The sequence below is a fragment of the Aplidium turbinatum genome, chromosome 5 (assembly GCF_918807975.1).
Source record: "Aplidium turbinatum chromosome 5, kaAplTurb1.1, whole genome shotgun sequence".
In the NCBI taxonomy this organism is placed as follows: Eukaryota; Metazoa; Chordata; class Ascidiacea; order Aplousobranchia; family Polyclinidae; genus Aplidium; species Aplidium turbinatum.
Genome location: NC_137476.1, coordinates 7,074,223 through 7,087,966, shown reverse-complemented (window position 1 = coordinate 7,087,966; position 13,744 = coordinate 7,074,223). Strand labels below are relative to the sequence as shown.

At 35.8% G+C, this 13,744-nt stretch overlaps 3 protein-coding genes across 4 annotated transcripts in view; all 3 read left to right on the top strand.

The window, feature by feature from the left end:
* The first annotated feature begins 410 nt into the window (after positions 1 to 410).
* LOC145771327 (uncharacterized) lies at positions 411 to 11,777 on the top strand. Its single transcript, XM_082583076.1, has 14 exons — positions 411 to 514; positions 692 to 961; positions 1,897 to 2,324; positions 2,741 to 2,903; positions 3,372 to 3,583; positions 3,794 to 3,983; positions 4,957 to 5,155; positions 5,762 to 5,911; positions 6,325 to 6,575; positions 7,351 to 7,554; positions 8,672 to 8,844; positions 9,897 to 10,200; positions 10,470 to 10,639; positions 11,761 to 11,777. The coding sequence occupies exons 2-3, from the start codon at positions 797 to 799 to the stop codon at positions 2,194 to 2,196; spliced, it is 465 nt and encodes a 154-aa protein (XP_082439202.1). The 5' UTR covers positions 411 to 514; positions 692 to 796; the 3' UTR covers positions 2,197 to 2,324; positions 2,741 to 2,903; positions 3,372 to 3,583; positions 3,794 to 3,983; positions 4,957 to 5,155; positions 5,762 to 5,911; positions 6,325 to 6,575; positions 7,351 to 7,554; positions 8,672 to 8,844; positions 9,897 to 10,200; positions 10,470 to 10,639; positions 11,761 to 11,777.
* Positions 2,795 to 12,135, top strand: LOC145770891 (E3 ubiquitin-protein ligase rnf213-alpha-like). Its single transcript, XM_082582635.1, has 11 exons — positions 2,795 to 2,903; positions 3,372 to 3,583; positions 3,794 to 3,983; positions 4,957 to 5,155; positions 5,762 to 5,911; positions 6,325 to 6,575; positions 7,351 to 7,554; positions 8,672 to 8,844; positions 9,897 to 10,200; positions 10,470 to 10,639; positions 11,761 to 12,135. Exons 1-11 carry the CDS (start codon positions 2,795 to 2,797, stop codon positions 12,133 to 12,135), a joined length of 2,337 nt encoding a protein of 778 aa, XP_082438761.1.
* LOC145771326 (E3 ubiquitin-protein ligase rnf213-alpha-like) overlaps positions 11,775 to 13,744 on the top strand; it is a 23,461-nt gene continuing 21,491 nt past the window's right edge. For both annotated transcript variants that reach the window (XM_082583074.1, XM_082583073.1), the window contains exons 1-3: positions 11,775 to 11,923; positions 12,073 to 12,254; positions 12,692 to 12,835. In XM_082583074.1, coding sequence (XP_082439200.1) covers positions 12,177 to 12,254; positions 12,692 to 12,835 — 222 coding nt within the window. In that variant the 5' untranslated portion in view covers positions 11,775 to 11,923; positions 12,073 to 12,176. The remainder of the gene's footprint in view (positions 11,924 to 12,072; positions 12,255 to 12,691; positions 12,836 to 13,744) is intronic.

Below are 13,744 nucleotides of genomic sequence, written 5' to 3'. Positions count from 1 at the left end.
ACAAACGTTTTCATGATTTAACTTTTATGCTTTTCATGCGTTTGTAAACCATTATTAGGACTAAATTTAAAATCGTCAAGTTCTATACCAAAACAAAGAAAATTGATAAACTTTACTGATTTGTTTATTATGATAAGCTTATTTTACTTGTATAAACAACTTTAACAGCTTAACATTTTTGTTTTATAACACCCAAACAAGTATTGACATGACAAAGCACCTAAGTTATTTTGATCATGAAAGGTACATTGCCTTTTCTAGGTGAACGACACTGATTTGACGAGAGAAATGTGGCAGAAAAGGGTTGAACAACATATCAAAGGGGCAGCTGCTGGTGAATACAAAAGCGATGATGATGACACTGATGATGACGACCCTGATGATGACAACTCTGATGATGACCCCGATGATGATGATGATAAAAACAAATATCTGCTGCAAATTGATGACGTTTTATCGGTTTGGACAAATTTGAAGAAACAAATATCTGCTTTGAAAAGGCAAATACGTTCAGGTCAGAAACTTGCACCCTAAACCTAGAAAAGGCTTGGCGCGTTTATGCTAAAGAATGGTTTTAAATATTTTCATGTACAAACTCTTACAATTTCATGTAGTTGCAAAGTTGTTTTGATAGCCCATGTGGTTTACACTACAATGCTATTCGCATACTATACTACTTATGACTTTGCAGGAAGCTTAACACTGCTCCAAGTGGATGAAATCTTTCAAAAGTATGGCGGGGAAAATTTGAACCATGAAGTAGCCAGACTTGTTGACGTCATTTGTAGCTATCCTGATGTCGATGTTTGCGAAGTGGAAAGTTCTGAAAGCTTCAGCATTGCTGACTCTGAGAGTTATGCAACTGCGGACGATGAAGAAGCAAATGACTTCACATTTGAAGACGATGATTCCGCTGCAGAACACGACAAACCACAATCAATTTCAAACGACACTGACGATGGTAAAGTGCAAATGAAATGTGTTTGAACATGTGTGTTCGTGTGTGTGAAATTTGTTATAAACACCGGTGCATTTGTGGAAGATTTTTGTGCATTGGGTCTGAAGATTATCATTTCAATATCTAGACTTTATCTCTTTTAAATTTCTGATGTATAGATGGATTGATTGATTAAATAATCTTTTATTCTCGGACCCTGAAAATTTTACATACGTGTAGAGGTTTTGAACCACTGACGCAGACCCAATCACCGAGATTGGCAGAGTGAAGTTTCCGATTGTTGAAATCTTGTTATATGTGATTCCTTCCATCCATTGGGTGCCGCTGAATGGAGAGTAGTCCTAAAATGCGTTGTTCAAGCGCACACCTCCGAAAGCACATGGCAACCGACAGGTTACTTTGGCAAACGAAACACAGTTCATGATTTTTGTTTTTAAGTTTACTGTTTGTTTCTATTGCTGACTTGTGCTTTTAGGCTGTTTGTTTTGTAACTAAAACGTTGTAGTGGGCACTGCCGTGAAGAGTGCCATGTGATAATTGGACACATGGCTGCTATACAGCAGAAAGAACCACTGTTAGTGCTTAAAATATGACATTTTTCAAACAAATTAGTACTGTATATTTATAAAACAAGTAACATTATCTCACGATTTTCCTACAAGCAGTTTTGCTTTCTTTTTCATACAAGTGGAGTTACAAAATATTAGTGTTTTACCATGACTTTCACAAATACTGAATTTCTTGTGAAGAAAATTATTAACTGCAATCATTATTAATACATCTTATCAACAAATATATCAAACAATACAAAACAAGAAATGTTTTATCAGACATGTCACTTTATTTTGATGCTTGTATTCACTACTAAATCAAATATGACAATTTTAATAACTGCATTTTCTACATTTTTTTGGTTGTTAGAATTCCGTATTTTGTAGATGAGGGACTTTTACTCACCAACCAAGTGGTTCTCAAGTTTGAAAGCGATGTTCCTGGAGCCAGTGGGAGTTCGTTGCTTTCTGAAGATCAAGCGCCTCACCGAGAAGTTTCTTCGGAACTCGCCGAGGACGAAAGTACAAACGACAAAGACAGCGTTGCTGATGAAGGCGATGAATGCAGCGATTGTCCAGAGTCTGGACGGGTATCTCAGTCGGCGGACAGGGACGCATCCGCTGATGCGCTTAATGCTTCTGAACAAGAGGACACGGAGAAATTTAAATCTGAAGAAGATCAGATGAAGTTCAGAGTCGGACAAATCTGCAATTATTTTGCTCTCAAACGTCAACAAGAAGTGGCGTCTGTGTTCCATGACTTGAAGGAATGTCTGAAACTGACAGGAGACTTTACCTACTTGGACATTGTCAAGGTATTCCCCACCTTTATAATCAGTTTGATTTCAACATTTTGCTTGCGAAACCAGAACATTACTACATAGAGTTAGGTGTCCCTCTTTCAGTAACCTTAACCAGAGTTATGCTAATTGTATCAGCTCCAAGTGCGTACGCCGTACATGTCAAAAATATGACACGATTACCCGGCAAAAATATGAATTTGAAAGTATGAGGCTGATCTCTGTTTTGTTCTCTTGTTGTACGAACCAGTCTAGGTGCAAAACAACTTTCATGAAAGACGTAGATTTGAATATTATGCATTAACTATTGTGCTAACCAAAAATTATGTTTTCGAAATCGTTTGAAATATAACACATTTGGGACTGATATTGCGTTTTTTTTTTGTTTTTTTTGCGATTTTCTTTAAGAAAATTTATATTTATTTTTATAGCAAAGTGAAGCTCTTTCTAAAGCTAAGCCTCTCAAATGTATCACAAAAGAAGTAATGGAAGCAAGCAAAACTATAACGAATATTGACGAAAGAAAGATTCCTTTGACTTATGACTTCATGAAGAATCAGGAATTAATTGACTGGCTGCGGGAAAACATGAAAGGTTTGTGTGAATCAATCACTTTCACTTTCTCCTGTGTCGGCTGCATAGCCGAGTGGTGAGAGCCTTGGCACAGCAATCGAAAGGACGCTGGTTCGACACCGCTCAAGAGCATGCGGCTGTGTCTGTGGCAAGACAGTTAAAGGCATGCCTGAAGGTGGACACGAAGATTGGCTTCCTCGCCTTCCACTTAATCTAAATCTTCAACCACCAGGTGCAAACCTGGATACGACAAACAAAAACTTTGCACCCACAAGAGATCGTACTAATCACAATTTTATAAACACACAAAGATTTACAGTTTAGGAACATATTTTATTAGTTTCTAGACCGGTAAGACAAAAAATTAACTGCTAGTTCCACTGAACGTTAGGACGTTACGTTTCAACGAAAATTTAAAGGTTAGGCTTGGAATAAACAATGAAAATTACTGAAACAAAATTTTAAATAAAGATTTTAAATGATCTTCAGATCGAGGAGAAGTGAAAGTGATGAGTGATCTTGCCATGATCTCCGCCGGAGAGACGACGATGGAGGTTGATAGAGTCTCCTGTTTCCTCAGCGCTGTCATGGGATTTGCTCCTTTCATCTTTGATATTCCGGAAAACGGTAGCTTGAAGGATGCATTGAAGGCTTTTAAAAGTTTCTCTTCCATCAATGATCCAACTCTTGCAAAGAAATGGGTATATGATGACGTTGTCATTTATTCTGAATTAATTTCATCATATTCAAACTAATCAGATGCCTTTGCTACTTCATTCAGTTCTATTGTCTTTCAGCATGATTTTTGTTTCTGTTGTGTTGTTTACAAGACTTGCCAAATTAGGACTTTATCAGCACACAACAAGAACTTAAGAAATGTAAATTTTAATTTGTTCCTATGGCTTTCACAGAATGCCACTGCTCAGTACCTTGAATGGCTGAAAGGCATCAAAGACTTCCATGGATCAGTTGAGAAGTCATCCTTGTCTCGTGCTCAGGACATCAACGCGAAAGGAATTTATACAATTGGAGGAGAGGAAGAAAAGATTCCCAGCATTGAAAATGCCTTGAAATTGGAAATAAAAGGAAAAACCGGAGAAGGTGTATTTATGTCGATGTCAATCTTCAATAATTGTTACATGAATGCTCTCTTCAATTCTGACGCTCTTGTCAAATCGTCGTATTTCAATACTGCCATTCGCAGTTTACTCGTTGACAATTGTCTGTTGACTGCGTTATTGTGATTTTTTTAAAACATATTGTTTTTGTTTTGTTGTAAATATGTACCTATTGGTCTGATGCAAATAATATAATGATAATAATATTTGATGTAATTTGAGCAGTACTGTATTTACGCATAAAAATATTTAAGTAATTAATTTTGAAAACTAAAACAACACAAAAGGTGTTTTACACTTGAGTTCTAGAAATTAGAAGGAAAGATCAAGGTCTGTTATTGATCTAATAAAAAGCTTCTGCCAATTTGTTAAGTCATTAACACTTAAAAAATATTGGTAACGAAAAACATATGGTTAAATAACCGCAACAGCGTAGTAACAACAAGAATGAAATCATCCTTAACAATAAACAACCGGTGTTGTTTTATTCTTATTTGCCTGAAGTTCATGCGTTGTTTGCCGCTTTTGTTATATTCAGGCTGATGCGAAGTTTTCAGAGATTCAGGTTAAGATGACTTAAGGATAAGGACACAGTCATCTACTTTCGATGGGTGTTGAACTAATGTCTTACAAGTGTCAAGCAGACGTTTTCCCCACTCGGCCACACAACGAACTTGGTTAATTTTCCAGTTTTTGTTATTGGTGTTGCTTTTATGCGCATCTTCAAATGGTACTTTCTCTATTGTTCCTTTTACGCATGTGTTTTTTTTACGCTATATAGCCTACATGTGTCAGTTCAGTTCAGTTTGTTTTTATTTCTGACCATCACAACGAAAAAACAATATATGACAAACATAGCAGAGGTCTAGAAAACGGTAGAAGCGACAAAACGCGGACATTATGACATGCATGATAACAAAGCAGGACAATCAATGTGTCATATATTTCACTTAAAGATTCGATCCAAATGAGCATGTCTGAGCTGAGGAACCTCCAGTCGCGTCTGATGTTGATTGCTGGAGAAGCTGACAAGGGTTTGGATGACGTCAAACATTTCATTGACGTTTTGTCGCATGTAGAGAATCTGACGAAAGCTTACGTCAAACTCAAGCTAGCCGGTTGCTTGCTGTTTAACAGCTGGGTCGCCACTGTTAGGTAACATTTTTCAATGCCGTTTTAGTGTAGTTCAATTTCATACAAAATGGCTTGGTGCTGTTTGCATTTCGACGTTCTTGAACAACAATTTTGATGAAGTGATTCAAAAGCGTTACATCGCAGCATACTTCCATAGCTACCTTATTGTGTAAACAATTGATGAAATCACCAATTGTTATGTCATGTCTCCAAGCATGAGTTTTTATGCAATTTTATTAGTTATAGCAACAAAAGTTCCAGCTAATCAACCGTAATTAGAAAATCATCCGGAAGATTCGACTTATGACCGAAACTTTTTATTTATCGAATAGTTTGCCATTTACAAGCACGCATGTTTTAAAGACATGTACAGTATACTGATGAAACATATCTTCAATTTTACAAGATCTATTATAAGAAGGTTGAATGCAATGTCTTTGTGATTATTGTACGCCTCTGAGACAGAATTGGGTTTCTTGGACGAAATATAATAATCTTGCAGGATCTGTCTTCAACAACATCACCTTTTTTGCATATCCTCGCGAAAAATTATGTTTTGTTGTATTTATATATCTTATTATGGCCTGTTTTTTTGGAACCGTGTCATCTGGGTTGTTTCATTCTCAGCTGTGCATCACAATCTGAAAACTCCACCACACAACAACAAAGATCCTTGCTGTTGATGTTCGATGAGAACTGCCAGCCGGTGTTGTGCCGAGAAAACGTCATTGGGGAGATAAAGAGGCTTACAGCAGTGATGGAAAACATTCATTCAAGGTGATTGGCAATAAATTGCCTCTTGATTTGCTAAGCCGTTGATGTATAACTGCTCTAAACTCGTTTTAAGTTTGTACTGTAGCTATCAAATATTGATAATGCTTCGCGTGTCACCATAGGTTATGCGTTTAGTTTTTGTCGATGTTGCTGTAGATCTGGATGATATTTTAGCTTTATGATTGAAGCAACTTTATAAATTTATGATATTTTCCTTTGCGTTGTTATAAGATACGAAGTCAAACTCGCTAGCTGATAAATTCAGCAGCACATAATTTTAACATTTCAATTCGAGTTATTGTAAATGTCTTCGGTTACGTTTGCTGTTTAAGCTTTACTGATTCTGAAGCATGTTTCATTCTTTATGAAATTGTGTATAACAATTTTTTGAAACATTTATATTATTTTGACTATAGGTGGAGAGAAAACTTGAGCGAAAAGCGAAGAGACTATTACCATCTCAACCACTTCAACATTCAACAAATGACGTACTTGTGTAAGGAGCTTGCCAAGGTTACTGACGAGAAAACAGTTCCTGACCAAGTCTACACTCTCCTCGCATTTGTCAAGTCTGACGTGAACGGAAGCGAAATAGTGGAGCTGCTGCGAGAAACGATGAAAGTTAAAAGTGACGTGGAACCTGACGGAGAGGAGGATTTTAATGAAGGTATTATCGGTGTAAATGGAAGGGATGTGTATGGCATGTGTCAAACCCACAATCGTATTCCATGAAAACGACTTTACAGCATGCCTCGGAGTGCAGCATTGAGCATTCTCGTACGAGTCGGTTTATCGAATTATATAGCTTCAGTCTGGTAGAACATATTTAGTGAAGCTTCCCAAAACAAAAACTTTTTACTACACCTTGTTTGCTACCTCGTGTTGTTGAGCAATCAGCGCTGAATAGTTAAACAACCTTTCCTTCTCAATTCAGTAAAAGTTAGTGTTTTTTTTATAAAAGATCATGCATGTTTTTTCTTGAAATGGCCGTAATCAAAATAAGGAAGATGAAATGTTTCGGTCAAGTGATTACATCCACATTGTAATGTGGACAATAAACAAACATAAAAGCCTCAGACGAAAATGTAACGGCTAGATTGCATGATGGTTATACTTTAGTTCGTTTAGAGTTTACACGACTAATTCTTTCAACTAATTGATTTAGGTTATTTGTTTGAACTATAAGGTTTGGTGGCCGTACCTTAGTATATTCATCGGTACATATGCCATAAAAGATCTTGTACATGCACGTCTCAATCCATTACGGTTTTGCCACCTTCTCCTTTTGTTGGTTTTGTTGTATTTCATTGCCACAGTATCGTTTCTTCTGCGTTCCAACAAAGAAAAATAAATTGAATTGTAAAAGACCATCAATCAATATGGTGACCCATATTTCATGTATTATGGCTTGAAGTCAGTTGAATCCATTGTCATCTTTCAAGACCTTCCGGAAACATCCATGATTGAAAAGAAGCGTCAATTGGTGAGGCGTTTGGTGGAGGAAGAAACTTCAGAACGAATCGCGAAAGCTGTTGTGCAGCACAGCGGATTGGACTACGAGGAATGCTGTGTGAAGACATTGGAGTTTGAATATGAAGATGACGATTTGATCAACGATTTGGTGAAAGAATTTGACGAAGAATCAGGTTAGTGATGCTTTAAGACAAAACTGTTCATTCCTTCTCAAGATATGAAAAGCTTATTCCTTTTTCCATTGAAGTGTCAAAGCCTTAACATTAGCGATTAATTAAACTAAAGCATTGCAACCTTGTACTCCATATTCATATGATTCTATTTGAATAAGGACCTTCTGATGATCCTCCTTTTAGGTGAAACAGGCTGTCAAGGGTTTAGATAGTAATAACTATACTTGATTTAAATGAATGGACCAATAAAACCGAACGAGTCTTAGGTTCGGCATTGTGATGAAGTTTGTGTGTGAAGTTTGCATTGTAATCTTTCATCACCATCGTTAAGTTCCGTCCTCTCGTCCAGGGTTGGAGGCAATAAAACGCCAAGTTTCTTTGTTTTGAGCTTCTTCTTTTGCAGTTTTTTAATCAAGTCCTGTCCAGTCTTTAATGTCGTTAGTCCAAATTCTTAGTGGTATGCTCCTATTTCGTTTTCCATTAATTTTTTATCCGAATAGTTGTCTTTGAATAGACTTATTGCGAATTATAAGGCCAAAATACTTCAGTGTTCTTGTTTTAATTGTTTGTAAAATTTCCATATTGGTTTGTATTGTAGATAGTACATTTTCGTTTTTGATGTTATCCTTCTATGAAATTTTAAGCATTCTTCTATAAACCCATATTTCAAATGCTTCTAGTCGTTTTACCATTTGTGATGACAATGTCCATGTTTCTGCGTTGTAAAGTAACGTAGTTTAATAGAGCATTTCATAATTCGTTTTTGAGTGTTGATGTTAATTTTGCGTGTTGTTAATGTCTTTTTCATTTTGACATAGTTGTTTCTTTCTATTTCTATTCGTCTCAATATTTCTGTATCGCAACTGCCATTTTCAGTTATTGTGTGTCCCAGATAGGTAAAGCTTTTGGCTTGTTCGACCAGCACTCTGTCAATAGTAATATTTAAACTTGGTACATTTTCTTTTCTTGTTATAATCATCGCTTTCGTCTTTTTTGTATTATTTTCATTGTGATCTTTAGACTTAATTTAATCAAGAGTAAATAAAGATTTCTTTATCTTTTGGTATATGAAAAACTGGGTTGCAGGGCATTGCTACTTGTTGCTTTAACTATTCAGGTTTTGATGCCAACACCAGCGAAGTAAACGCTATTCGTTCAGTGGTGAACGACCAGTCCCACCTCACCTTACAAACTGTGATTGAAAAGATTCTGGACAACCACGACGATAGAAGTAATGTGGCAAGTGTTGCTGTCAAAACTATTTGCGAACGATACGTCGCTGAAACTGCGGTGAGTGAATTAGTTTACAATGTTAAAGCTTTGGTAGAGAGTTTGCTTTGTTGAACCACAAACAAACAAAACAAAGTAACTTTAGCGGGTTTAACATGTTTTATTACAATGAGATAACATAATTTAAAAAAATCAAATCAAACATTTTCGACACGTACATGTGTCCTCATCAGGCATTACTTAAATCTGCAATATACATAAAATGTTAAGATAAATCTAACTATGCACTATAACTGTATACTAACGACACTCCGGACTGAAAAGCACAAACTGAACAAATGATACAAGAATGATTACGAGTAAATTATACGGTGGGAAACAGATCACATGAGGTGTAAAGTACAGGCATGTGACAATCAATTAAAACACACACAAAAGGAACGATGAGCCACAGGCGAATAAATGCCTGTTGAGAGACGGATTATTACGTTTGATTCTTAAGGCTTCTATCATCTTAGTCTGAAATTCAGATCTGCCTCGAGAGATGATTTTAAATTGGTCGATCGAGACATTAACAGTGCACATTACACAAGAGGCGATGTGCTCTTTAATTCACTTTTGGTTGTTAAGTTTCGGTTTAAGTGCTCCCCGGCCCTTGTCAAATATCAACAAATGTCTGGTTGACATACCAGTGTATGTCTGGTTTGGGTCACGCAAACAACTAAATTTATACATAACATTCAAAGAAAGAACAAAGGGGGTAGGCGACTTGAGTTAGCGACTTCAGTAGGCGACTTCACCAATATTTTCAACTGAAGTCGCCTAACCCCTTTGCTCTTCGAATGTTGTGTATAAATTTAGTTGTTTGCGTGACGCAAACCAGGCATACACTGGTATGTCAACCAGACATTTGTTGAATAGGGCCTGGGAGCTTGTATAATAGCTTTTAAATTTTAGTTTAATGCACCGTTATTTTTTGAAGTACAACTTACATGATTGCTCTCAATAGTATTATGTCAATACAGTATAAAAATTATTATCGTAAAACGAAAATGTAACTTATATTTAAAAAGTCTGTATGTGGTAACTATAGATTGTTTATTATTTTGCAGGTCACTTCATTGAGTGATTGCATAAGCACGGAACATCTTGGAAATTTTTTGACCAATCTTGGCGCCAGAACAGATCAAAAGAAAAATATTTTGCGCAAATTTCCAGATGCATTGGAAGAAGGAAAACCAAATTTGATTATCTGTCCTGAACACGATACGTTTTCCACCCTGTTGTCTCTTTACATGCGCTCACCAGAACAAAGCCTTCCTACTCTATCTGAAGTCTTACTTTGCAATGAATCCACATCTAAAGAAGAAATTGAGCTGCTGCTCAGAAGAGCCATCGGACAGCGGCCGAACTCTGGTATGATTTTATTTGGCACCTAAGATTCATCATAGGCCACATGACAGAATAATTAATTAGAGAAAAGCTTTGTGCTATGGTAAAGATAAAATTTGTCTCACGTATTCGACGATGCTAACGTGAACTGGTGTGTTCACCATATGGACCAATTCGAAAAGCCACGTTCGTTCAAGAACCAAAAACGTTAAAAAAAAAATTTTTTTAAAGATATAGCCATGTGCATACTCAGTTGATTGAAAATATTCCTTAAATGCAATCTCCTATTGTAGGGTCTTCTATTTATTGCCTTGCCTTTGCTGAAAAACTATCATTTGAAGTTGCCAATGCAACAGAAAACATGATGAAGCAATTGGAAAAAGACCCCGGCATTAACAAAAAGTACAGGCTTGTTGTTTTGTGCGCCACATCTCAACACTTTTTGGCGTCGCTGCTGTACGAAGTAAGTAATTACAATTCTTTAACTCTTTCGCGCCCAGCGATTTGCACGGTTTGACCGCAAAACCCAGCCATTTTCTCTTTTTTTTCTTTAACTTTAACGAGTTGACACGCGTGACACCGATTGTGTATTTTGACATGGAATATCTCATTGGAAAGATAATTTCAAGTTCTGACTATAAATGTTAGAACCTACTTTCCTAATACAACATATTTGAAGATACAGTGTTTTCAAAATGTGCACTTTTTTAACTTTTTTGTTTGTTGAAAATTTTGTGAAAATGAAGCATCTTACAAAAAAAATACTCCCACCTTTTCTGTAGAACCTAAAAAAGATTTTTTTTTTCAGTGGACTTCCTAATGATATGAAGTGTCAAGGAAAAATCAAACATGCCTTGTTCTTTTATATACATACTTTTATTTTAACTGTTGGTTAAAGTAAGCACACTTTGTCCAATTTGAGCAATTTTTTTTTTTTGAAAAACACGAGAATATCAATAAAATAAGCATGTTACAAGGGACCAGTAAATTTATAGATATTTTGCTACAAACACAAAGTTTTATATCACGCATCAAACAGCATCATTTTAAAATGATGCTGGGCATTTCGCATTAAACCTCAGATCATTTTAAAATGATGCTGGGCGTTTCGCATTAAACCGCAAATCATTTTAAAATGATGCTGGGCGCGAAAGAGTTAAAACTGAAAATTAACTTTTAAATTGTTTTCATCACAGAAAACAATTACCGTAGTCGATTAGATTTGATAGGCCTACTCTGTTATTTTTTTGTAATTTCAGAGTTATTTTTAAATGGATTTTTGCTTTAACATCTTCTGATGTTTAAGAAATTTAGTTTTGAATTTTATCCTTTTTAATTAAATTTATTCTTTTTGTAAATAAAATAATAGTCAAAACACCAACTGTGTTACAACAAAAAGCACATGTGTAAATGTCTTCAAAGTATTCCTAACAATAACAGTAGGATTAAAAAAGCGTGAATACTTGAAACCGCGAATAATCAAGGGTATGTGATGTATAGCAAACTCTATTTTTTTAAATAAACCTGGGATCTCTTATCTCTGTATTGTTAAAATTTACAGCATGGTTTTGTTGTTTTCTTCAGAAAAGAGTCGACTACACACATCATCACTCTGTTGAAGACATCCAGCAATATCTTTCCAAACACCTGAGGTTGGACGAAAGTCAGTTGGTGGCATCTTCTTTACAACAAAGACGATCGGAAAGAACCTCAGTGCTTGTCGTTTCTTCGGACAGAGCTGGCTTAGGTGATTCATGTTGTGAAATAATTGAGCGTCTCCCTCCACTTAGAGGGTTTGAATCTTATGAGTGGCATCTATCTGGTTCCAATATGCTTGTAGGAGTTTCCCCAAACCATTGGCCACAAATCCGAATATTTTTGACGCAACTTTTGCAGGTAAATCGCTTTTCATATCGAGATGTCGCAATCGTTTGCGTGGGAACCAATGCCGGAAGTTAGTTGTTCGATTCTTGGATAAAGACCTCAACGAAGATGACGTAATGGATCGATTGTTCTCTTCAAACAAACAAGCAAAAAACAGAGATCCACATTTCATACATTTTGACGTTACCCCTTCAGTAAGTTTCTTATCTTTTGTGAAACTTTCGTAATTTTTAATTCTTTTCGATATATTGGATTTCAGTTTAATCTAAACCTTTCAAACCGGAAACTCAACGTTGTGTCATATGAAAGATACATTTTCTAGCGTTATGGTTTTTATATTTGTATTTTTAATCTTTATAATTTAGCTTCTGGTAAATTTGTTTCGTTAAAAACAAGCTAAAAGGTTATGAAACTTAGCAGTTGTTTTATTATTGCATATTCTTTCTATTTTAAAAACAATAAAAACTATTACTACTACAAAAAGTGCTCAATGCTAAGCAAAAAAGCAAAGCAGAGCGAATTAAATCAAATATAGTTATTACTATCTGAATCCTTAACAGCCTGTTTTACCTTTAACGGATCATCAGAAGGGTCTTATTCAAATAGAATTTCAAAATACTTTCTATTTTAGGTGCAACATGGGGTCGGAAAGTTCCTATTTGATCTATTTGTTCTCGGTGGTTTTAAGAACAGTGTTGGTACACTATGGCGACGACAACAGAGTCATGTTTACGCCTTAGAATATACCAACTCAGCATCCACCAAGGATGCCACGGTGAGGCTATAAAAAATTGCTGACAAATTGTTGCAAACAGCACTAATGCCTGATAAACAACGATATTTGTGTACTTTGCAATGGACGTCTGCTGCATACCATTTGTCTTTTTCTCAATCTTTTCAACGATGCTTGACAATACGAACTTGATGGAGGTTTGGTTTTTCTGAAAGTATTTTTTCGTTATTCTGAATAGTACGCTATATCACATGTTTTGGTAGTATTTTCAACATTGTGTCGCACCCTTTGTTGGCATGCCTGTTTTTATTTTCTCTGTTTGCTAATTGCCGGGAATTTATGGATCTTTTATGTAGACCCTGTTTAGGATTTTCTTTCGAAGGCGTTTTTGAGATTTCCCACGTCATCAGTTCTAACGTGATCAGGTCAATGTAGTTGCTAATTCAGCGAGTTAACATTATCTCTACGTCACACAGCTGTTCTATAATCAGTGGTAGCAAAAAACGTCATTTGTATTTGGTGATGCCATGTTAGTTGTTGACACGTTATAAGAGAAAGCGTTTAATTATTTTTGGAGAGAAATGATTTGGTGTAGGCTACATTAGTAAAGAGGAGAGTAGTGGAACCAAATGTAAGAGCTGTGATTTTTTTGGCTTTTTTTTAAATCCAACTTTAGCCCTGGTTTAAGGATACAACAGTATATTCCAAAAGCTCCGGTAAAAAAATTGAAATTTACGTTCAAAATTTTTGAAATTTTGAAATTTTTGAAACGTACGGCAAACTGACTGTTTTGCATTATACAGTAGTGTTGAGGTTTGTTTGAGTTTACAGAGCTCCGGTTGCATGCAGTGCTCTATTGGTGCTAGTTGTGCATAAAGTTTTACCATTTTTGTTTGTAATATTATCAAGTCAAAACAACTGCAACAAGTTTCCTGAACTTATAGTATCCTC